We start from the raw sequence: 22,599 nt of genomic DNA, 5'->3' as shown, positions 1-22,599 counted from the left end.
GCTGACAGAACCATCCACCAGCCAGCCAGACAGTACAAGCGCATTGATTTTGTGAGGATTGTTACTCTTTGCCTTCCTGTTTAAAAAAAGAGAGCAGTGTTCATGAATGCATGTGTGAGCATATATTGCCAGACTTTCGAGGGATAATTGAAGGGAGCATTTAGGAAGATGTCTCAGTATAAAGTGGTTGTTTTAATATTTTATTCGTATGAAATTAATTCAAGCCTACTTGATAGATGCTGGTTCTTATTCTTTCTGGAGAGTAAATGTTAGTTATTCTGGGAAATCTTGTTGTATCATAGGCAAATGCTATATCAACCTATTGCATTTGCTCCAAATGACTGCAATTCACAGTTACGAGAGGAGAGATTTTTGTTTCCTGGTTAGAATTTAGGGCATGGAAACAACTGCAGGCAAAGTTGTTACTGCAAATGGAGAACATAAACCAGAGTAGTAGTGCTCAAAGTGGTTCTCTGTGAGCTAATCCTGGCTGCTCAATATGGGAAATTTCAAGGAAAGAAAAAGCTATAGCCAATAGACAAAAGTCTTCAGCAAATTTGAATAAAAGGAGGTGTCAGAAGTGTCACCAGAGGCCACCAGAAAACACAGTATTTTCTTTTGGTCATGGTTCTGTGTGGGAAATTCGGCATAATTCTATAGTTGGTGGGGTTGAGAATGCTTTTTGATTGTAGGTAAACTATAAATCCCAATAACTACAACTCCCAAATGTCTATTTTCCCCAAACCCCATCTGTGTTCATGTTTGGACATATGGAGTATTTTTACCAAGCTTGGTCTAGATCCTTCATTGTTTGAGTCCACAGTGCTCTCTGGATGTACGTGAACTACAACTCCAAAACTCAATGCCCACCAAACCATTCTAGTGTTTTCTGTTGGTTATGGGAGGCCCATGTTCAATTCCATTGTTGGTAGAGTGCAGAATGCCCTTTGATTGTAAGTTAACTATAAATCCCAACAACTACAACTCCCAAATGACAAAATCAATTTTTTGTGTGATGGTTACTCCTTGGGTTAGTAAGTGTCTTGTGGCCAAATTTGGTGGCAATTAGTCCAGTGGTTTTTGAGTTATTATGTCACTCAAAACGAACAGAGCGTGTGTGTGTGTGTGTGTGTGTGTGTGTGTGTGTGAATGAGACACACACACACAAGCTTTCAGTTGTGTGGTGTTTTGTTTTTTTCCCCACCTAAAAAAAGATGAAAAAATCAGAATTTATAAAATAATGTTAGATAAATATAAAATAGTCCCTTTGGCATATTTTATATCATTTATCTTTTAAAATATTAGGAAGAACTTTCATTTAAAAAAATATCTGGCAAAGCTCATATTGTATGTGTTACTAAATAAGACATTCTACCATCTCGGATTATACTGGTAACCCTTAACATAAAGAGAAGTAATCATAGAATTTCTACATTTGTCTAATCTTGGAAATGTTTCTCTTCGTTCCAAAAGTGTGTGTGTGAGAAGGCATGTAAAACCAATTCTTGAATCTGCAGGCCATGCCTCCTTAAACCAAAGCCATCAATTACTCTTTGAAAACACAATGCAGTACGTGCAGATGCGTTCATTCAAAGGAAAGAATAAACCTCTGTTTGTGCAGGCTGGAATATATCAATGGGCCTTTCAGAAGCACAGCATATTAAAATGCTTAGCACCTAGGATCTATACATATTAATTATCGCAGTGCAGCATGATTATGGTCTGGATTTCTGTACAGTTTTCTCCTGTACATTGAAAGATGAGTTAGATTTACCCTGTTAAGTTTCAATGTTCTAGAGTTTGCTCAAGCTGTATGTTATTTCCTGGCATCCTGGCAATTTCTACCAAACCGTTAGGCTTCTTCATGTGCTGCAAGATGATCCTCATGGCAGTAGATAGGTGCTGGATCTGTGCAGACTGTGATAATTTCTATCAGCTGTTACTGGAATCTATGCTTGGTATGTAGCAGCAGCAAACGTTGATGTAGCATAAACTGTATTGTTGACTTGTACTATATATTTGTATTTTAAGCATGTTTTATCTCTTTGTTTTAATTATGTACCCCGCACTGAGCCGCAAGAAGAGGCAGATTCATTATTATTATTATTAGTAGTAGTAGTAGTAATAGTATTAGTACTACTACTACTACTACTACTACATTTTTAATTTTGTGCTCCTGGCATAGATCTTGACCTTCTATGAAAATATATTTTATTGTGTTGATATATATTGTATTATTTATTGGTCTAGACATTTCTATATAACTTGAAGTACATAGTTTATTTTATTTTATTTCAATCAAGGCTTGAATGCATGACAACAGTTCAACCATGTGAGATTTGTTTAAATGTTGATTATATTTACTGGCAGCTTTTTATTTAAATATAGAGTGGCTTCTGAGAAGCATATTTCATGAAGAATTTAGACCTTGCAATGTTCTTGTTTCAGCACAGTGTCTAGTTTGTAATCTCCTATTCCCTTCAATATTCATCTAGTAATATTAGGCTTTAGCTATTATAATGTAATATCACTAATAAAGTGAGTTTGACAGTCTGTGTCTTTCAAATGGATGAGGGTTATTTTTTAAAAAATGGAGCAAATAATCTTAATACGAGTTTTCTCATCTGTCCTGGGATGTCTGTCGCATATTAGCATAACGATCTCTGGTACTGTCTTGGCATTATATCAGTCCCAACTATCCTGACTCGTAGCCAACTGATGGTGGTGGTGGTAGTTTTACTAAGGTGTTACTACTGGCTGTATTGTTTCCTTGTAGATGAACCAGCTAGTCCGAGTACTGACCATGACATCGCCCACATTCCAGCTTCTGCTGTCATATCAGCATCTTCCTCACGAGCGCCCACCATTACAACAGTTCCTCCTAGCCCTACCTCTCTTGTACCTTTAATTCGACGTCAACTGTCACACGACCATGGTACGTTTACAGTTCCAAATACCTTTAGCTTATTATCAATGGATGGATAGATTGATTAATTGATTGATTAACAAGGATATACATTTGTTTTGACTGCAGAGACTATAAGGGCTAGTATCGTAGATGGTCAATTTCCTACAAAAAGTGAAAGGTCTAAGTCTTATGATGAAGGATTGGATGACTATAGAGAAGGAAAAGTGTAAGTTAGATTTTAAATATAAATATATATCTATACACAAACACCCACTTTATTCAAGGATGCCTTCGGAGACGTTAACTGCAGTATCTATTTGTGTCAACAGGGCCATAAAACATGTATCCAGCTTAAAGGGAATCAAGGTCAGTAACCATGTATTCATCAATATTTATCAAAAACTAGGTAGTAAGTGTTTTGCCTTCAGAAATTCAGTGAAAGGAATGCATGTGAGATTATGGCATTCACTCCTGCAATTGCTTTATGCTGTTTGTGGGAAGCAGAAACGATGGCTTAGTAGAAAGGATAAAGAAACAGAGACAACCTGTGGTACAAGCATAGCATTTTTAAAAAATCAGCAGTCGATGAGAAAAACCTTAAAAAACCTAAGAGTCTTTTGCAAGTGACGTTAATCTTCTGGAGAGGTCCTTCTCTCAGTCCCACCTCCTTGGCAGGTTGCGGTTGGTGAGGACGAGAGACAGGGCCTTCTCAGCAGTGGCCCCTCAGCTCTGGAACTCCCACCCCAGTGAAATTAGATCAGCACCCTCCCTCCTGGCCTTTAGAAAGAACGTAAAGACATGGCTATGAGGCTAAGCCTTCGGGCAGTATGTAATGCAGTACAAGAAATGAATAGGAAATAAGTGCAATTGACAATTGGAATGGCTTTGGATTACAATTTTGGATCATGTGATTTTGTTAATATTAAGATGTATTTATTTCTGTGTTTTAATTGTCTCAATGTTTGCTTATGTTCTATGCTTAATATGATTTTAATGCTTCAGTTATATGTCATCGTTTTAGTTGTTATGCTTTGTTTTGTATGTATGTTGACATTTAATCTTGCCATTACCTGATGTACACTGCTTTGAGTCCCCAGAAAGGTGAAAAAAGCAGTATATAAATGCAGTAAATGAATAATAAATTCTTCTATTCCTAAATACCATAGAGATTTATGGTAAGGTAGCATACAACTAGAGTCACTAGTGTTGCCACCACTGTTACCATATATAGCCCAGGCATTGGCAAACTTTTTTGTCTTGGGGCCACACGCTGGGTGGGAAGGCCAGGAAAGGGCAGGGCAAGAGTCATCCTCAGGTTGTTCTCCCGTCATAAGGACGGGACTGCTTACCCCACCCTTATGCTGGGGGAAAGGCAAGACTTGTGGCAACTGCCCCGATTCTTGGGCTGTCCTCTTGGCATTATGCCAAGGTGAGACAGGTAGTGGCTGAGAGTGCTCCAGAGGGTCTCAGCTGCTGTGTGCCTTCCTCCCTCTTCTTTTTGGCCTAAGGATGCGGTGGGCCACCATGTCCTTATGCCAAGAGGACAAGATAAATAAGGAGGGCTTGAGGTAAGGGCCCAAGGGGCTGCATCTGGCCCCTGGGCCTTAGTTTGTCCATGCCTGATATAGCCAAAGCTTGGAAAGATTATTGACTTGGATTACTATTAGCAGTACTCCTAGCCTTTTTGGTCATAAATTATTCTAGCTGTGGGGCTCAGGGATTTCCCATGCAGAAAAATAACGTGCCTAACTTCAGTATGTGTGGCTGTGGAAGGCCAGACAGAAATATGACAAGTCTTCCAGTGGCAGTCTCAGTTTTCTGTCATCCCTCTTTTCCCTTTGAGTAGAGTGAATACTTGGGACTGGATACTGAGACTAGGGGCCCTTCAACATAGCCCTATATCCCAGAATATCAAGGCAGAAAATCCCACAATATCTGCTTTGAACTGGGTTATCTGAATCCACACTCAGATAATGTGGGATTTTCTGCCTTGAAATTCTGGGATATAGAACTGTGTAGAAGGGCCCTAGGAACCTTTAAGATACCTTACAGTTGTATTTTTAGCTGGTGTTAGCTGTATATGTTTGCCCCTTACATTATACCTGTGCAGGGAAAAAAGAGGGTGAACTTAAATAGAAGTGTTGTTGAACATGTTTTGCTTCTTTAAAGCTAAGAATGCCTTGGTGTGGTTTTTTCTTTAGGCCCCAGATAGCCAAACATCTTCGGAAAACTCAGGGTCCAGAAAAGCTTCTTCTTCAGAGATCTTTGGTGATGCTTCCAAAGTAGGATGGCTCCATTTTCGACAGCTTGTAACAGACAAGGGAAAGGTACTGCTCTTCCTAACATGCAGTTGAGAGTAAATGCAAATGGTACTTGTTTCATGATGTCTTACATTTTATTGGTTTTACTGTTTTTTATATATATATTTTATTGTTATATGTTTCTAATTGTTTTACTTGTAACTTTTGTTTATATTGGGCTTGGTCCCCATGTAAGCCACCCCGAATCCCTTCAGGAAGATGGAGGCAGGGTGCAAGAATAAAGTTGTTGTGGTTGTGGTTGTTGTTGTTATGGCTCAGAAGCCTTTAAGTAGAAAATACTCAAGTAGTGGATTTTAATTGACAAGGAGACTAGTAAACACTTTTCCTAAGCCTTCTCTTCCTGCCCATCCCTATCTCTTCCAATGTTGAATTTGAGAAATAACCTTTCCAGATGATTTTAACTTGAATTACGATGCAAAGCACCATGTTTACTTAATTTTTGAAAAAAACGTTTTCATATTTCCAAAGCAACTACTAGATTGGCTCTCCAGGCATTTTGGACTTCAACTCTCACAATTCCTAACAGTCGATAGGTTGTTAGGATTTGTGGAAGTCCAAAATGCCTGGAGGGCCAAAGTTTGCCCATGCCTGATTTAGAGCCTAGATTTCCTGGCGTAGTTGAAACTTGATTGCAGATTTCATACATATGCTGCCATGTTCTGATCCTTAGCAATCAGAATGCCTTCAGAAGTTAATAAAATACAGATCATTTTGCATGATAGATTCAGTCTTCCAGCAATGGTGATTTAGTAGGAAAGACCTTGTATGTTTGGGATTGAAAATGATATAAGTGAAAAAATGGTATAAGTGAAAGTAATATAGGCTCTTTCATAGACCTACAAAAATGATGTAAGTGAAAGTAATATAGGCCCTTTCATAGACCTACAAAGAAATACCACATTTCGTTAGAACAATATTTAAGCAAAAACTACCATTTAAGGGTTATGTTGTTTTAGCACCTGGATTTATTTCCACTTTTTTGTCTCAGGAGTGACTTGAGAAACTGCAAGTCGCTCCTGGTGTGAGAGAACTGTTGTCCCTGCATTCTTTATGTTCCTGGCCCTCTCCATTTTTGTTCAACTTTTTCAGAAGGTATTGATGAGAAGACTAGTAGCATGTTACAATTTCTTTCCTGCCTCCTCTTTTCTCTGTAACATATGTAATGTAAAGTACATTAAAATGTAAAGCATTGCTTTTCCTAAATAGTAATACTAGATTTGTATTTTCCAGAGAGTTGGCGGGAGCATCCGGCCATGGAAACAGATGTATGTTGTTTTGAAAGGTTGCTCCATGTTCTTATACAAAGATAAAAAAGAACAATTGGTACCATCTGAGGAGGAGCAACCCATCAGCATCAATGCTTGCTTAATAGACATTTCATATAGCGACACAAAGAGGAAACATGTATTTCGGCTCACCACGTCAGATTGCGAATGCCTGTTTCAAGCTGAAGATAGAGATGACATGCTGGCCTGGATTAGGGCTATACAAGAAAACAGCAATTTAAACACTGAGGTTGTGTGCTTGTTCAATTTTAATTCTATGGTGTTTTCTATACTTTTGCTGTATTTGGACCCAGAGTTATCTAAATTCCCATGCTAGCATTCAATCTAAAAGGAGGTGTAGAATCATGAAAATTAGCATAAATAATACTTTCATCATCATTGTTAATACTGCCATTGTTAAGAACAATCATTATTCATTATAATCATTGTCTTCATTGGTGTTCAGCAGTTGAGCCACTACTTGAACTACTTTCTTTGTTGTTAATTATAATAAATTTATTCAGTATAAGAAGTTCAATTTATTTTATTGAGAGTTACTTGATACAATTAAATTACTACTTATTTTTTTAATTCTTTTGGAGGGACACAACTTTTAGCTATATAATTTCCCATCATACTGGCAATTCTATATAAACACTAAGAGAACACTATATCAGTTATTAGGAAGAATATAGCTATGTCTACAAGTAATAGGTAGAAGGTATGGCAGTTTTCATTCCACCAGTTCTTACTTCTATTTCTTAGGAGTTGGTAGTATTAGTATATATCATTTTATGCAGACTAGCTGCACTTAAAATATTCTAGTACTTCATCCTTGTCCAATCACAGCAGTACCAGGGAGTTGAGAAGGCCTGAGCTGACAACGGTTCCGTATGGAAAATTTATCCTGGGGTTGTTGCGGGGAAAAGGATCAATGTAGATGAGTCCGAAGTTGACAGGTTTTAATTTAATTTTTTTCTAGTAGGGTTTTTTCAGATATGAACAAAATCAATGTCCCATGCCTTAGTTACATCAAGATTGGATTACTGTAATGCACTCTATGTGGGGCTGCCTTTAAAGATGGCTCGGAAACTGCAATTGGTCTAAAGTCCTGCAGTCAGCTATAGGGAGCACACAATGCCCCTACTAAAGCAGCTCCATTGGCTGCCGATAAGTTTCAAAGTGCTAGTTATCACCTATAAAGCCCTAAACAGCTTGGGTCCTGCCTATCTTTGTCACTGCATCTCCCCGTATGAACCGGCACAGACTAAGATCTGCTGAGAAGGTCCTCCTCTCAATTCTGCCACCATCACAAGTGCGATTGGTGGGGACAAGGGAAAGAGCTTTCTTGGTGGTGGCCCCTTGGCTTTGGAACTCGCTCCCCAGGGAAATTAGGCAGCCCCCCACACTGTCCTCCTTTCGCAGGGACTTGAAGACATGGCTCTTCAGTCAAGCCTTTGAGAATATTTAGCCACTAGTTGTCCTATGTAGTAGTCGCACATCCTGCACTTTGTCCCATGTTGTTGTTGTTGTTTTTGCTTCTGCTATTATTATGTTTGGTGAAGCAATCCTGTATACATTCCCTTGGGTATAAGTCCCACTAAACATGAGATTTATTTTGGAGGAAACAGGTATAGGATTGCACTAAATAGTTCTTGAATTGCTTTAAGTTATTTAACAAACACTTTGGAGCCTTAGTTAGCTCTTCAGTTTTCTCTTTCTTTGAGCTGCACTATGTAAGGATCTTGCTACTTGGATTGTTAAATTATAGATGTGGTAATTTGTTTTGTTTAAAGCATCCTGTTTTATTGGACCTAAAGTGCCCAAAACCATAAATTTGAACCGTTAAGCATATCTTACAATGCCTTGATTGTTGATATTTGAATATTTAAAAATGTAGAAATCTTGCAGTCTGCCTGCGAAAAGAGCAGAGGGCAGGATCCTAATATCTTTCCAGTCTTAAATTGTAATCGTATATGGTATACAACAATCTGGGATCTGCGTAGGATTAGCACTCCTTAGCTTCAGTGCCTAATGGATTATTTTAAAGCCTTCTTCTGATGCTATCATTCTCTGACATTAACCTGGAAAATGTCTATGTCCCTGAATTAAATCGTGGGCATTATGTAAGCATGCGTAGTGGGAGGGTTTGAGACAGACATTAGTCACAGTATTTCCTTCATTTAGTTTTGGAGTTATTCTATCTGTAGGAATACTATTATTGTTCCCAGGGAAGATACGTTGTAAGAACGTGACAAAGAAGCACTGCAGTTCACAGGGCAGTTGCTTGTAAGAACTGTGCCTCAATAGCTTGTAATCTAAAACCAGGGCAGTTGAGAGTTACTTTGTATACTGTTAAATATATAAATGTATGTTTTCCTATAACTGTGTCCAAGCCGTATTGGCAGTCCAGATGGCAAAATTGTGTTTTTAAGAAATAAAATTGATGGTACTTTCCGAATTTCACTTACACACCTAATTCTGTTCTCCTTAATTTTATCATTTTACATGTTAGCACAAACCATAATACAACTATTGTTTGCCATACAATTTCACTCTCTCCTAAGTTTGCAAAATAGTTCTCCATTTATTTTGCAGAACACAGGTGTCACAAGCAGGGACCTCATTAGTCGGAGGATTAAAGAATATAGCACCATGATGAGGTAAGCAGCCTTAGTACCATGTGACACTAAATTCAGCCTGATGAATGGAACGCTTGCTTCTGGGTAATACAAGATTTTTTGTACACAGCACTTCAAGTGGGAAAACAGAACCATCACCCAAACCGCCACGTCAGGGCCTCAGTATAAGGCAGACTTTACTCGGCAATAAAACGGAATCACGAACCCAGAGTCCACATTCTCCCAAGGAAGAATCTGAGAGAAAATTTCTTGGTAAAGGTATTTGTCCTATACGTAAACATATAATTAGTAGTACTAACTAAGCATGTGCATTCAGCCCAAAAGGTATTCAATTTTTGGGTCAATTTTCCTCTGACTGCTTATTTCATTTACCAGAAAGGTACTCAAAAAGGTAGGGGCGTTTCCATTTTCATTTGGCAGAGATTTGGCCCATTGGCTACAATTGTCACGTTGCCAGGGCTCTGCCTTATTTAGGTAGAGATTAACCAAACTCAGAGTTTTATCAAACAGTTTAATTAAAACAGCACTTACTTGCTGGCTGTTTTAATAGACAAAATATAAAACAAAGATAGCACTCTGCCACAGAATAAACAAAAACTAATAGCAAAAGCTAAATCGTAGTCAAAGGGTCCAGTCCAGTGGTCAAATGCCAAGAGTCCAATAAACAAAGTCCAGGGATCAGGAATCTATACCGTAGCCAAAAGCCAGTCCGAAGGTTCCAGGGTTCCAAGATTACAGGAGACAGGTCAGGACACCAAAAATCCAACAGACCTGGAGGAAAAACCAGCAGCATCCACCACCAAAATACAACAAATACTTTTCTCCCAAAGATCAGTCTCAGGGTTAGCTCCTTAAATCCAGTAACACCCAGTTGCAACCCATCTCCTGCACACCTCCACCCCTAATTGCTTTCACCCATGAACTCCCACTTACAGATTACCAAATCCTCTAGAACAGTGGTTCTCAACCTGGGGTTCCCAGATGTTTTTGGCCTTCAACTCCCAGAAATCCTAACAGCTGGTAAACTGACTGGGATTTCTGGTAGTTGTAGGCAAAAAACATCTGGGGACCCCAGGTTGAGAACCACTGCTCTAGAACTAATACTCACATTAACCTTTCCATCACCAACCACCGTCAACAGCAGAACATATGACATTAATGGGAAACTTTAAAGGCTCAATTCTCAGCCATTTTAAGACCTATCTGCATGAAATCTACCTCAGCTGTAGACTCCCAAGTTTCAAAACAATTCACCAAACTACTGATTTTTTAGAATTATTTTTTAAAATAAGACATACTGCAATAATTGTAGTCCATTCTCGGCTAATCAGAGCATGGACACTGCCAGGCTTTTATTGGCTGAGACACACATAGAGAGAAAAACTTCAATTCCTTTATGCTCCCTATGACCACTCTATGCAAGTGCCACTGGGAGGCAGTGTCTGGAGGAGAAGGTAACTTTTCAAGAAGAAAAACGGAGGAGGCTTCTTCTGCTGGGGGAAAAAGATGCTACGAATCCCCCTGCCTCAGATATTTTGTGGACTTAACCCTTTCGAAAAATATCGGCCCTTTGAATCCATTTCACTGGTCTTTTCGTCTGTGTCTTCCCCTTTCTGCTTTCAGAAATTTAACGATAATTGCCCTCCAAAAACTACAAATCTTTTCCTTAACAATGATTTGGGCCCAAGTCTAGTACTAACCCCTTCAGATCTACCCCAAAGTCAATCTGGACAATTAATAAAGAAAGATATGGTCAAATATTTTGATTCACCTTAGAACTTCAATGGTTCTTAGATCAAATGGAATCCTTTTTATCTACAGTCAGGTATGGGGAAGCTCCTCTTGTTTTTGATAGTGGGAAATGGGCACGTCTTATCTGCTCAGACATGGTCACTGAATCCTAGTCTTTGCTCTCAAATATATTGATGTTTCCTTTTATTTCAGGCATGATTTGTTTCATAAATCACTCATTGAATTGGGTTGTTGTAGGTTTTTTCATTGAATTGTTTGTTACAAACCTCAATTAAAATGTCTTTTAAAAATGACTTGCTTTGATAAGCTTCTAATGTGCTAATACTGATTCAAATTCTTTTATTTCCCTTCAGAAAAAGATGAGACAAGTCCACCAAAAGACAAAGGTACCTGGCGAAAAACTATTCCCAATATCATGAGAAAAACCTTTGAAAAGAAGCCATCTGCTGCTGGGACCTTTGGAGTTAGACTAGATGATTGCCCTCCAGCTCAGAGTAATAAGGTATTAGCCAAAAACCTCACAGTTAATGTTTTGCTTGGTGAATTCTTCTTTGCAAGGCGCAATTAGCATGGTCCCTGTTTCTTTGATTTTTCAGTATATTCCACTCATAGTTGATATCTGCTGCAAAATAGTTGAAGAAAGAGGCCTCGAATATACAGGTATTTATAGAGTGCCTGGGAATAATGCTGCTATCTCAAACATGCAAGAAGAACTCAACAAAGGAATGGTTGATATCGATGTTCAAGATGATGTGAGTGATTTCCTTTGTATTTCTAGTTTCACAGTATTGACTTGCTACCTGGGAGATAATAAGCATTTCCTTTTCTTATGTCTTAGAAATGGCGAGACTTAAACGTCATAAGTAGTTTGCTGAAATCCTTTTTCAGAAAACTTCCAGAACCTCTTTTCACTAATGGTGAGTTGTTTTATTCTCATCCCACCCCCCTTTTAAATAGCATTGTGGCATTGAATTTTGCCGGATTTGTAAGCCACCTTGAGTCCCTTCTGGGGTAGAGAAAGGCAGGGTAGAAATGAAGTAAATAAAAATAAATAAATAAATAGCCTGTGGTTAGTTACATTAAAATAAGATCTGTGCTGATTTCTTAAAAACATTTGTAGTATAGTCCCACTTCTTCTATCTGTTATGCTGTTGAATGTCTAAATCACAGTCTAACTCAGGCATGGGCAAACTTAGTACCTCAGGCCCTTTCCTTTTCCGCTGTTTAAGCGCTTAAGCGGCTGAGAGGGGAAAGAAAGGGCCTGAGGCTGTTAGGAATTGTGGGAGTTGAAGACCAAAACCTTCAGAGGTCTGAAGTTTGTCCATGCCTGCTCTAAGTGATTCTGGAGAGCAGTTGTTTTGGGGAGGCTATGTTGAAGGCTCAGGGATGGGGAACCTCAAACACTGGGAATAAATCCAAGCCTTCTGGGGTCCCAAACAGATACTGCAGGGTTTCGTCAGCTGACCACAAACTGTGATCCATAATGCCATCATTTCCCTAAAAGAGTACAATACTTCCTTAAAACCCCACTCAGTTTTAAGGAATAACAATAAATAGAGCAGCTTGGGTTTCCACCCTTTTGAAATGCACTCTTGAGAATTGGGTTGTTATAAGTTTTCCAGGCTGTATGGCCACGGTCCAGAAGCATTCTTTCCTGACGTTTTGCCTCCATCTATGGCAGGCATCCTTAGAGGTTGTGAGGTCTGATGGAAACTAGGAAAATAGGTTTTATATATTATTTATTTATTTGCGACATTTATATATTTGTGGAATGTCCAGGGTGGGAGAAAGAACTCTTGTCTATTGGAAGTAGGTGTGAATGTTTCAATTGGCCACCTTGATTAGCATTTAATAGTCTTGCAGTTTTCAAGATGTAGCTTCTTACTGCCTGAGGGAATCCTTTGTAGAGAAGGTGATTAGCTGTCCCTGATTGTTCATTGTCAAGAGTTCCCCTGTTTTTGAATGTTGCTCTTTATTTACTGTTATAATTTTAGAGTTTTTTTTAATACTGGTAGCCAGATTTTGTTCATATTCATGGTTTCTTCCTTAATGTTGAAATTGTCCACAGATATATAAACCCCACTTGTGTAGTTTCCAACAGCCATCACAACCTCTGAGGATGGATACCTGCCATAGATGTGGGCAAAACATTAGGAGAGAATGCTTCTGGAACATGCCTATAGAGCCGGGAAATAGCATCTCAGTGATTCCAGCCATGAAAGCCTTCAACAATACACAGTTTTATCTGTTTTCAAATGTTACTCAAATGATACTACTTCATCATAAAAATCATGTTGTGTTATTGCTGCATTGGCTTGTAGCTTTTTGTTTGGTATAGAAACATTCTCTAATAGTCAGCGTGCAGAGGCACAAATAGACTCAATCATATGATAACATTGGTTCCTTAATGAATAGGGAAGCACTTTTAATATGCATATGTATTCTGTGTAAACCGCTTTGTTTCCCTCTAGGGGCGAGAAAAGTGGTACATAAATATTGCAAACAAACAAACAAACAAATAAATATTATGTTACTCTTTTTGTGCTAGTGCTCATGCTTAGTTCTGTATTAGCTGCTCTATTTATTGTTATTGTTTTTTGATGTTTTGCAATAAAATCATCTTTCTTATCAGAAAAATATGGAGATTTCATAGATGCCAATAGAAGAGAAGATCCCGTGGAGCGACTAAAAACACTGAAAAGGCTGGTATGCTGATTTTGGATATATACCTGATCTAATGCAAGTTTTTATGTGTACCGACTATTTTTAAACTCTGTGCTAAAATTATGTTTCAGATCCGTGATTTACCAGAACATCATTATGAAACACTCAAATTTCTCTCTGCACACCTGAAGACTGTAGCAGAAAATTCAGAAAAGAACAAGGTAGATAATTTATGTAACTGGATTTGGAGGTTTGTTTGCTTGATTTTGCTTTTGGAGCCATGATGATACCGACGTAGCTCTCAATATAAAGCACAGCCGAGAGCACTTGGGTACTTTCCTTTTTTAAAAAAAAAAACCCCTGTTCTTGTACACTTTTGTGGTGAATTTAGGATTTGGGTTGTAGAATAATCCCTTGAAAGTAGAGCTTCCAGAAGTTATTTGGACTACAATTCCCAGAATCACTAATAAGGAGCCGCGTGCCTCAGATCCGTTGTGGAATTACCGTATATACTCGAGTATAAGTCGACCTAAACATAAGCCGAGGCACCCAATTTTGCCACAAAAACTGGGAAAATGTATTGACGAGTATAAGCCGTGGGTAGGAAATGCAGCAGCTACTGGTAAATTTCAAAATAAAAATAGATACCAATAAAATTACATTAATTGAGGCATCAGTAGGTTAAATGTTTATGAATATTTACATAAAACTGTAATTTCAGATAAGACTGTCCAACTCTGATTAAACCATTATTCTAATCTCCTTCAGTGTAAATGTGCTTACGCATCCTTCCAGTAATAATGAGAGTAAAATAATAAATGTAATAATAACAATAATAGATAGAGTAAAAAAATAAATGTAATAACAACAACAATAATACAGTTTAATAATAATAATAATAATAATAATAAGTAAAATAATAGATCACCTTGACTCAAGTATATGCTGACGGGGGCTTTTCCAGCCTAAAAAAAGGGCTGAAAAACTAAGCTTATACTTAAACATACAGTAATTTAAATCTCTCTACTTTGTTTGGGGGAGGGAGGAGGCTGGAGGGAAAGTTCAAGATTTGTCATTGCTATAGTTTTGCCTGAGTTAATGTCAGCAGGAGAAGGCAATCTCTGTCTTGATGATTTGTGTCTATAAGATTCAGCTTAATGCACATGTCAGCTGTAGAAGAGGTTGTTCTGAAAATTGTTGTGATGTAACTTTGACAGCATAGTCTCCTGTAAATCACGGAGAAAGCTGTGCCACAGTCAGGAGCACTTTAGAGAGGGTAGGTAAGCAGGCCTGTAACGAGGGGGTGGTTTTAGGGGTTCAACCCCCCCCCCCGAAATGTTTCAGATTTTTTTTAAAAACCTGGTTTACTCATGAATTTTAACTGGTTAACCAAATCCCCATGCTAAGTCTATAAGATGCAAAAAATTAAGAGTCCCTCCAGTACTGTAAGCACTATCTCAAGCAAATATTGACAATTTATTCACACTGTCATTACTTGCAGCAATAGCCGATGTAATGAAGCAACCAAATTGGGGGTGTGTGTTGAATGCTCTCATTAAGGAGGCCAGACTTGGTGGAGGTGGTTGACAGGGGTGGAGCTGCGGGCTATTGAAGGTTGCTCTGCCCCCTGCTGTGCTCTTTGCTTCAGCGTGAGCTAGGAGGCAGGTTTCAACCCCACCCACCCCCACAATTTTCAACCCTCCCCGAAATTTTCACCCCCCCCCCCCAAATTGTCAACCCTCCCCGAAATTTTTTTCTGGCTACGGCCCTGTAGGTAAGTATAAGTAAGTAACACTGTAACCTAACTTCAGATGAAGAAGTCGCATTTGTTTTCTTTGCTTCTCAGATGGAACCAAGAAACCTGGCAATCGTATTTGGTCCAACTCTTGTGAGAACATCTGAAGATAACATGACGCACATGGTTACACATATGCCAGATCAATACAAAATTGTAGAAACACTTATCCAAAAAGTAAGTGAGTTCATTTCACCCTCCCAGGTTAATTACGCAAGCAGACCTTTTGCTTCAGCTAGACCAGCTTTTTCCAGCTTTTCCTCCTTCTTCCTTGAGCTGCTCACTCCTTGCTTCCTTTTGTTTCTTTGATGTGTCCACCTTGTAAAAAATTAATTTCCTTGGGATTTTTCACTTTTTTTATTTTAAATTGTAGCATGACTGGTTTTTCGCAGAAGATGATGCTGAAGAGCCCCTTGTAAGTACTGATCCTTAAGTATTTGGATTCTATCAACCCACATAGTTTAGGAATGCAGTAATTTTCTCTATGACGAGCACACATTTTCCTAATGTGTGTATTCTTTAAGTGTTCATCACAAGGGTTATTTGTTACTTTTTGCTCCACATAATTGGCAAAATAGCAATTGAAATGTAGTTAGTTGTGTGTTTCTCCACTAGAATAGTGTATTCTGCATTGTACACATTCTTTTCATTCTTAAATGTGATATGGAAAAATTAGATGGAGAAACTGGTTCTCTGATGGGTAACTGTGGATTTCTAAGTACTGTTTAATCATAATGAAGCCACTATCTGTGACACGATGATGAAGAGATCTTTGTTTATTAACTGTAGACAGCAGTTCAGGAGGAAAACACAGTACAATCTCAGCCAGTGCCAAACATAGATCATTTACTCACCAACATTGGAAGGACGGGAGTATCTCCTGGAGACGTATCAGGTAACTTGCCTGGGCGGTGTTAGTCTGTAGGCTAGAAAATTCTCTTCTAATAATTTATTATAATCTTCTTTTCGTTTCCTTTTTCTTTGCTATTAACATGCTTTTCTCCCTCCCATGGCTATCTGATCTTGGGTGTTTTGTCCAAAGGATGACAGTGGTTGGGTATTTTCCATGATATAGGTTGGGTTGCTCTCTTAACCAACTAATATGTATTGTGTAGCCCATGAGTATGACTGTCGTTATCAATAACCATAATTATCCAAATAATTCATACTATTGGGTGGACAGGATCCTTGCTTCCATGTAAATGGTTGATGGGAGGGTGGAAAGCTTTAATACCTAAACCTGTTTTGAATGCAATATTTCCCAAACTTGAGAAAGTAAATTAAGCTATTAACATTCACTTCACTTGACAACTAACCAATATTTTTCCCAAGTAAGTTTTAATAAGTTATGTTGTGTATATTTATGCATATATTTTACTTTCTTCTGTTTGATAACTGCCCCCTTTATTATTATTTGGCAAAGCACTACTGTCGAAAGGTTTCTTGGCAACTTTCCCTCCTCACAATCGTTGTACTGTTCCACTAACCAACCATGTTGTTTATCACAGATGTTATCCCTTTGTCTCTAGTTTGTGTTTTAGTCCATTGAAGACTTTTTCAGCATTTTACTGAAACAGTCCCTCTATCCTGATGTTGAAACAGGAGAAGTGGGAGGAGTCTATCACACGGTGATGTCACTAATGGACTCTGTGGTGTCACTGATGGACAGCTGGAACTGTAGGAAGAAAGAGGACTGTTGCCCACATTGTAGCTGCCTTGTCTGCAGAAATCCCCGTTTCTTGTAAATGCACAAAGGACTTAAGACGATCTGTACTGTACATTTTTTTCCTTTAACGAGTATTTGAACAGACCAGTGCTACTTTTTAAAAGTGTTTCTGCTGTTTCTTGTTATTTCTGAAGCAGACCCTGAGGAGAAATAACATGGTATGGTCCACGAGTTTTTCCTAGTCATTAGCCATGTGTCAAAAGGGGCATGGCATGGGGCTCAGCTCATTAATTCTTAGGCGGGGGCAACCCCCTGAGAGTTGGAGAATGGCAAAGCAAAACATCTTTTGGTCACTGTGCTTAGCCCCCTCGTATCCCCTTTATAACTGTATAACCTCCGTCGTCGTTCTTTTTTTTGCCAGACAGTAAAACTATGGTGTCCATTTTTCATTTCATAATAGCGCTTCTTTTTGAATGAAGTACAAAACTGATAGCTGTGGAAATCTAGCTAGTAACAAATGAAAATTTCATAAACATGTAGCTCAGATGAGCGTCTGAATGCTGACCTGGGGCATTCAGATGTCAACCCCAATGCAAACGGTTTGACAGCCTACAAATGTGGTTCTCAAAACAAACAAAAAATACTTTAAAAATGTTTCAGAAGGTAGCCAAAGGCTCTGAAAAAAATGAAAGAAATGAAATTGTGCATTTTATTTGCAGGAGTGTACAAAGTACACTCCTGAAAAGGTCTCTCAGCTGCGGTTTTGCAGGGCTGTGTACTTAGAACATTGAATAATTATTAGTGTTTCTGTTCTGTTTTATTTAGAAGAACATGGCTACTTTGCCATTTCTGTCATTGAGCTGATTCTGCCTACAACTCACGACATCCTTTCATGGCGGTGGCTTTCTGTGGTGCAGCTTGCATCTTTGTGAGCTCTTTCTTACTCTCCACTTTGTTCTGATTATTTGAATTTTTTGTTACTTAGTTTGCTCTCACGTTTTGTTCTGTGCTTGTCCTCTTTCATGCGTCCAGCATTGTCAAGCGCAAAAGCAGACTTAGTGCAGTGTTGACTAAAGTGCAGTGTTGTCTAAAGTGCTGTGTTTTGATTTCCCTTCTTCTGTACAGATTCGACTACGAGTGACTCTGCAAAATCTAAAGTAAGTTGTCAGATGTGTATTTGGTACGTGTATTTATTTCCAGATCATAATTGTCTAAGATGTTCAAGTCAATGGAGCAGATTGGCGTTTCTTTGAGGTTTAGAACAAAGTTGGTTTTGTCTGTGTATTTTAAACTGTAGTTCTGGAGACAGTGGTTTTCAGGACGGAAAAAGCATCCTTTGCATAAATCTTATAGATATTGGTAGATTTTATTTTATTTTATTTAAATGATTTTAGCGAATGAAGGCTAGTTCCATTTTTATTTTATTTTTTCATTTCTATATTTGTACTTGGCTTTTTTCCTCAGGATTGAGACTCAAAGCAGCTCCCAACTTTAAAAACTGTAATGTTAGAGGCTAGATCTGTCTTAGCTTTTAGTGTGAGGGCAGAATTCAGAGTATTGTTATGACCTTGGATAGAAACATCAAAAAAGTACTATATCATATAGAACAAGCTGGCCAATACATGTAATCAAAATATACAAGGTTATAAAGCAGCATTTAACTAAAACACAATGGAAAACAAGGAAGTGTTTAAAATAACAAGGGAAGGAGCAGTCTATAAATAGTGTAAAGGTAAAAAAGTAAAGGTTTCCAATGACATTGGAAAGTAAAGGTTTCCAATGACATTAAGTCTAGACATGTCCGACTCTGGGGATTGGTGCTCATCTCCATTTCTAAGCTGAAGAGCCAGCGTTGTCAGTAGACACTTCCAAGGTCATGTGGTTAGCATGGACTGCATGGAGCGCCGTTATCTTCCCGCAGAAGTGGTACCTATTGATCTACTCACATTTGCATGTTTTTAAACTGCTAGGTTGGTAGAAGCTGATGCTAATAGCAGGAGCCCACCTTGCTCCCCAGATTCAAACTGCCAACCTTTAGGTCAGCAAGTTTAGCAGCTCAGCAGCTTAACCTGCTGCACCACCAAGGGGCCCAAATAGTGAACTAGTGTAATATATTGTGCACCAGAACTTTAATTAAAAACAGCTTGTATTCCTGTATAAAATATCTCTTTCTGAAATAACTTTGATTGGTCATTTCTATCTGATAATTTCTTTCTATCCTGGCAATGTTTGACCAAGCCCCCAAATTTACTATAGTCTAGTGGGTCTTTGCATCAGGCATCATCATGATTGTCTCGGTTCTTCAGATTTACCTTGGATTTATCAAATTATATGGAAAGGAACTGCCAAAGAAAAAAAATCTTATGACCCCTCAGTTAATTCTCTATTGGCCTAAAGTTTGGTTTAGGAAGCTTATACAGGAAACGCAGGGGAATAAAACTGCAATTGATGAACTGATCGATCTACTAAGGAATCAGTGTGCTAGGACATATATATAGCTGTGGGGCAGGGATTGTAATCCATTTTTATTGCTAGAAGTCCATCAAATGATTTGTCAAAAAACTCTTGTTTAAAATATTATGTACAACATACTCTTTTATTTTCTGATCGTGATGTATTTCTTCTGTTTTCTGCTTTCAAATAGGGTTCTTGGGGATCTGGAAAGGATCAGTATAGTAAGGAACTGCTCAAATCCTCCATCTTTGCGGCAGCCAGTCGCAAGCGGAAGAAACCAAAAGAGAAACCTCAGCCCAGTAGCTCTGAAGATGAGTTGGATAGTGTGTTTTACAAGAAGGAGTCGGCAGAGCACTGTCATGACAGTTCAGCAAAAGAGGAGGCACAGAAAGAGGACCCAGAGAAGGAGACGGCAAGGAGAAAACCGAGAGCAGCCGTTCCGAAAGAAAAAGAGAACAACAATAAAAAAACGCCCACAGGAACCAAGGAGGAAATATTGCCAGCGAAAGAGGGCCAGATCTCGGAGGAGCCTTCAACACCTTATCTCCAGAAATATGTGAGATCTCCCAATCTCAGCTTTCGGCTCAGTACGCCAAAAGGCTGCATTAAGTCACCTGTCTTACATATCTCTTCCCAGATGGAAGAAACTATTTCTGATTCTGGCACAATTCTTAGCAGTTCTTCACAGGCTTCTCTTCAGAAATTTCCCTGTAAGAAATTGGCCAGTGAGTTTTTAGAAGCTGATGTCAACTCCATCACTTCAGATTACTCAACAATATCTTCTGCAACATACCTAACAGGCTTAGATTCTACCATGCTAACACCAGAGTCGGTGACAGGGAGTAAAGGAGAGGAAGCTGATGATGAGCGGAGTGAATTGATCAGTGAAGGTCGTCCTGTGGAAACCGATAGCGAGAGCGACTTCTCTGTTTTTGCTGCAAGTTCTGCTGTGGAGAGGCTCTTCAGGGGAAAGAGGCAAGATGTGTCCAAGGGCAGCCGGAGGAACTCTGAAGAGAGCGAAGTAAGTTGTACGGAAGGTAGTTTGACGCCAAAGTTGGACAGCCGCAGATTGTTCAGTTCACACAAACTTATTGAATGTGATACTTTATCCCGGAGAAAGTCAGCCAGGCAGAAGACAGATAGTGAGGGATCAGGAGATGCCAAGAGTGAGAAGGAGTCCTTGGCTGTGACAAAGATGTTTGACATAATGAAGAAAGGAAAATCAACAGGCAGCTTAGCTGCTGTCTCCAAAAGTGAGCCTGAAAAGCAGGAACCTACGTGGAGGCTCAAAATTACAGACAGGTTAAAACTGCGTCTCAAGTCATCTGCAGATGATATGTTTGGAGTAGGTCATCAGAAATCGAACTCTACAGAGATTTCCAAAAGAAAGAACATCAGGCGAAGGCATACGCTAGGAGGCCAGAGAGATTTTGCTGAAATAAGTGTTCTGAATGCCTGGAAAGCTCAAGAGAAAAACCCAAGTAGGGAGAAAGACATTTCCGCAGTGGACCGATTGAAGCCCAAATGTCCAGTACAGGATCTTTCAATTTCAGGCTGGCTTGCACAAGAGCGTCTACAGACAAGCACAACTGAGCTTAAGACGGGTGAAAGTGGAGATCCCAAAAGGGGGAAAACTAACAGAATAGCAGATTTGTCAGAGCCGTCTTCATCTGCAGAAATGTGGGCAGAAGAAGGGGGTTCTTCTTCTAGTAGTAGTTTGACTCTGGTTTCTAGAGCCCCAGTGTCGGGGCAGCTCCAGCCGCTAGACCATGTCAATGGAGAAAGCTACCAGAGTATGAACAGAAATAACTTCAGTCCAACCATTGATGCCCATCCTCATAAATTATCTGGGAACCAGGTGGTTAGATCTCGATTCTACCAGTTTCTTTGAAACAGAGGTATAAATGTCCACTATAACAATTCAAAAGCAGCTTCTCATTTAACCTGTCCCCAGTTCAATATTTGATTTCCTGTACCATGTTACTTTGCAGCTATTGGAAAAGGTTTTTTTCAATCATCTGTGTGCACTGAAAAGATGGTCTTAAAGTGCATTAATACAGCCAGAATAGTGGGGTGGGAGGGCAGAGTTTAAAATATATAGAGATATATAAAAATTTTAAAAAATATAAATATATATAAATAAATTTATTTTAAATAAAAGTATATTTGATTGCTGCATACACATGTTGAACAAAGCATCTAATGCAACATGCTGTGTAATACATACATGGGTTTTTATGACTGATGTTTGGTATTAGTATGCAGGAAAAAAAGTTCGTTTGGGTTTAGTCACTAACAAGTGCCTCATCAAAAAAAGGTCATTTGGTTTGTTAGGGTGCCATACTTATTAAATTAGAAGATGTTAATATAAAATGCATTTTACTGGTAAGAAATTTCATTACATTTTACAAATTTTAACATGAGTGGGTACAGAGCTTCCATTCCTTATGCATTCCAGTTGGATTTTTGAGTTTTATATTCCAGTTTTAATACAGTTTTTTGAGTTTTATGTGACTTGAATTTTTAATCTTTCTGTAAAATAAGTAACTTAAATGTACATACTCTATGTGTATCTTTTCCTCAGATACCAGATTTGATATGAATGTTGTAACATAGATATGTAGATAGTGGATCCTGGATGAAACTGGTTTCTTTTATTGAGAATATAATTCTGCATGAAGACTTTAATGAATCCAAATCTGTAATGCCTGTGTGCATACCCGCTTAAAACACTGGAAATAAAATCGTTTTGATGGTTCATTTTGTGGACTGACTTGCATTAGACTAGTAGTTCCCAACCTGATGTAGTTAGTATAAAGTTTAATGGAAGATCTAATAATGAATTATGCGTCTGGTTTCTCCTCAAATCAGAGGTTAGACCATTGGTTCCCAATGTGTGGTCCATGGACAACCAGTGGTCCACAAGAATGAAAATATGGCCCACGGCCTCACCATTACTACACCAGTGCCTCAAAACCATGTGGCAACAAGAGCGACTGGTCTCACGAAACCCTCTTATAGTGCCAAGGCAACAGGGATGTCAAGAGAAGAGAGGCTGACTACCCATGAAAGATTGCTACTACCAAATTAGCTCTAGATGATTAAATATGTTTTTATGAGGGCAAGCAGATG

At 38.7% G+C, this 22,599-nt stretch overlaps 1 protein-coding gene across 11 annotated transcripts in view; it reads left to right on the top strand.

Moving 5' to 3' along the window:
- ARHGAP21 (Rho GTPase activating protein 21) overlaps nucleotides 1–22,225 on the top strand; it is a 115,785-nt gene extending 93,560 nt beyond the window's left edge. For 8 of the 11 annotated variants that reach the window (XM_060782411.2, XM_060782415.2, XM_060782412.2 and 5 more), the window contains 17 exons: nucleotides 2,777–2,935; nucleotides 3,035–3,134; nucleotides 3,238–3,274; nucleotides 5,110–5,235; nucleotides 6,460–6,744; nucleotides 9,093–9,157; nucleotides 9,246–9,394; nucleotides 11,242–11,390; nucleotides 11,485–11,640; nucleotides 11,727–11,805; nucleotides 13,521–13,594; nucleotides 13,684–13,773; nucleotides 15,399–15,524; nucleotides 15,721–15,762; nucleotides 16,137–16,242; nucleotides 18,139–18,170; nucleotides 19,658–22,225. In XM_060782411.2, the coding sequence (XP_060638394.2) occupies nucleotides 2,777–2,935; nucleotides 3,035–3,134; nucleotides 3,238–3,274; nucleotides 5,110–5,235; nucleotides 6,460–6,744; nucleotides 9,093–9,157; nucleotides 9,246–9,394; nucleotides 11,242–11,390; nucleotides 11,485–11,640; nucleotides 11,727–11,805; nucleotides 13,521–13,594; nucleotides 13,684–13,773; nucleotides 15,399–15,524; nucleotides 15,721–15,762; nucleotides 16,137–16,242; nucleotides 18,139–18,170; nucleotides 19,658–21,358 (3,476 nt within the window). In that variant the 3' untranslated portion in view covers nucleotides 21,359–22,225. Of the gene's footprint in view, nucleotides 1–2,776; nucleotides 2,936–3,034; nucleotides 3,135–3,237; nucleotides 3,275–5,109; nucleotides 5,236–6,459; nucleotides 6,745–9,092; nucleotides 9,158–9,245; nucleotides 9,395–11,241; nucleotides 11,391–11,484; nucleotides 11,641–11,726; nucleotides 11,806–13,520; nucleotides 13,595–13,683; nucleotides 13,774–15,398; nucleotides 15,525–15,720; nucleotides 15,763–16,136; nucleotides 16,243–16,949; nucleotides 17,110–18,138; nucleotides 18,171–19,657 lie in introns of those variants that run through there. The other 3 variants (XM_060782409.2, XM_060782413.2, XM_060782418.2) reach the window with 2 other exon arrangements.
- Nucleotides 22,226–22,599: the final 374 nt, after the last annotated feature.

Source organism: Anolis sagrei, chromosome 6 (genome assembly GCF_037176765.1).
Source record: "Anolis sagrei isolate rAnoSag1 chromosome 6, rAnoSag1.mat, whole genome shotgun sequence".
Lineage (NCBI taxonomy): Eukaryota > Metazoa > Chordata > Lepidosauria > Squamata > Dactyloidae > Anolis > Anolis sagrei.
Note: the sequence above shows the minus strand (reverse complement) of the source record. Positions and strands in the feature narration are given on the sequence as shown.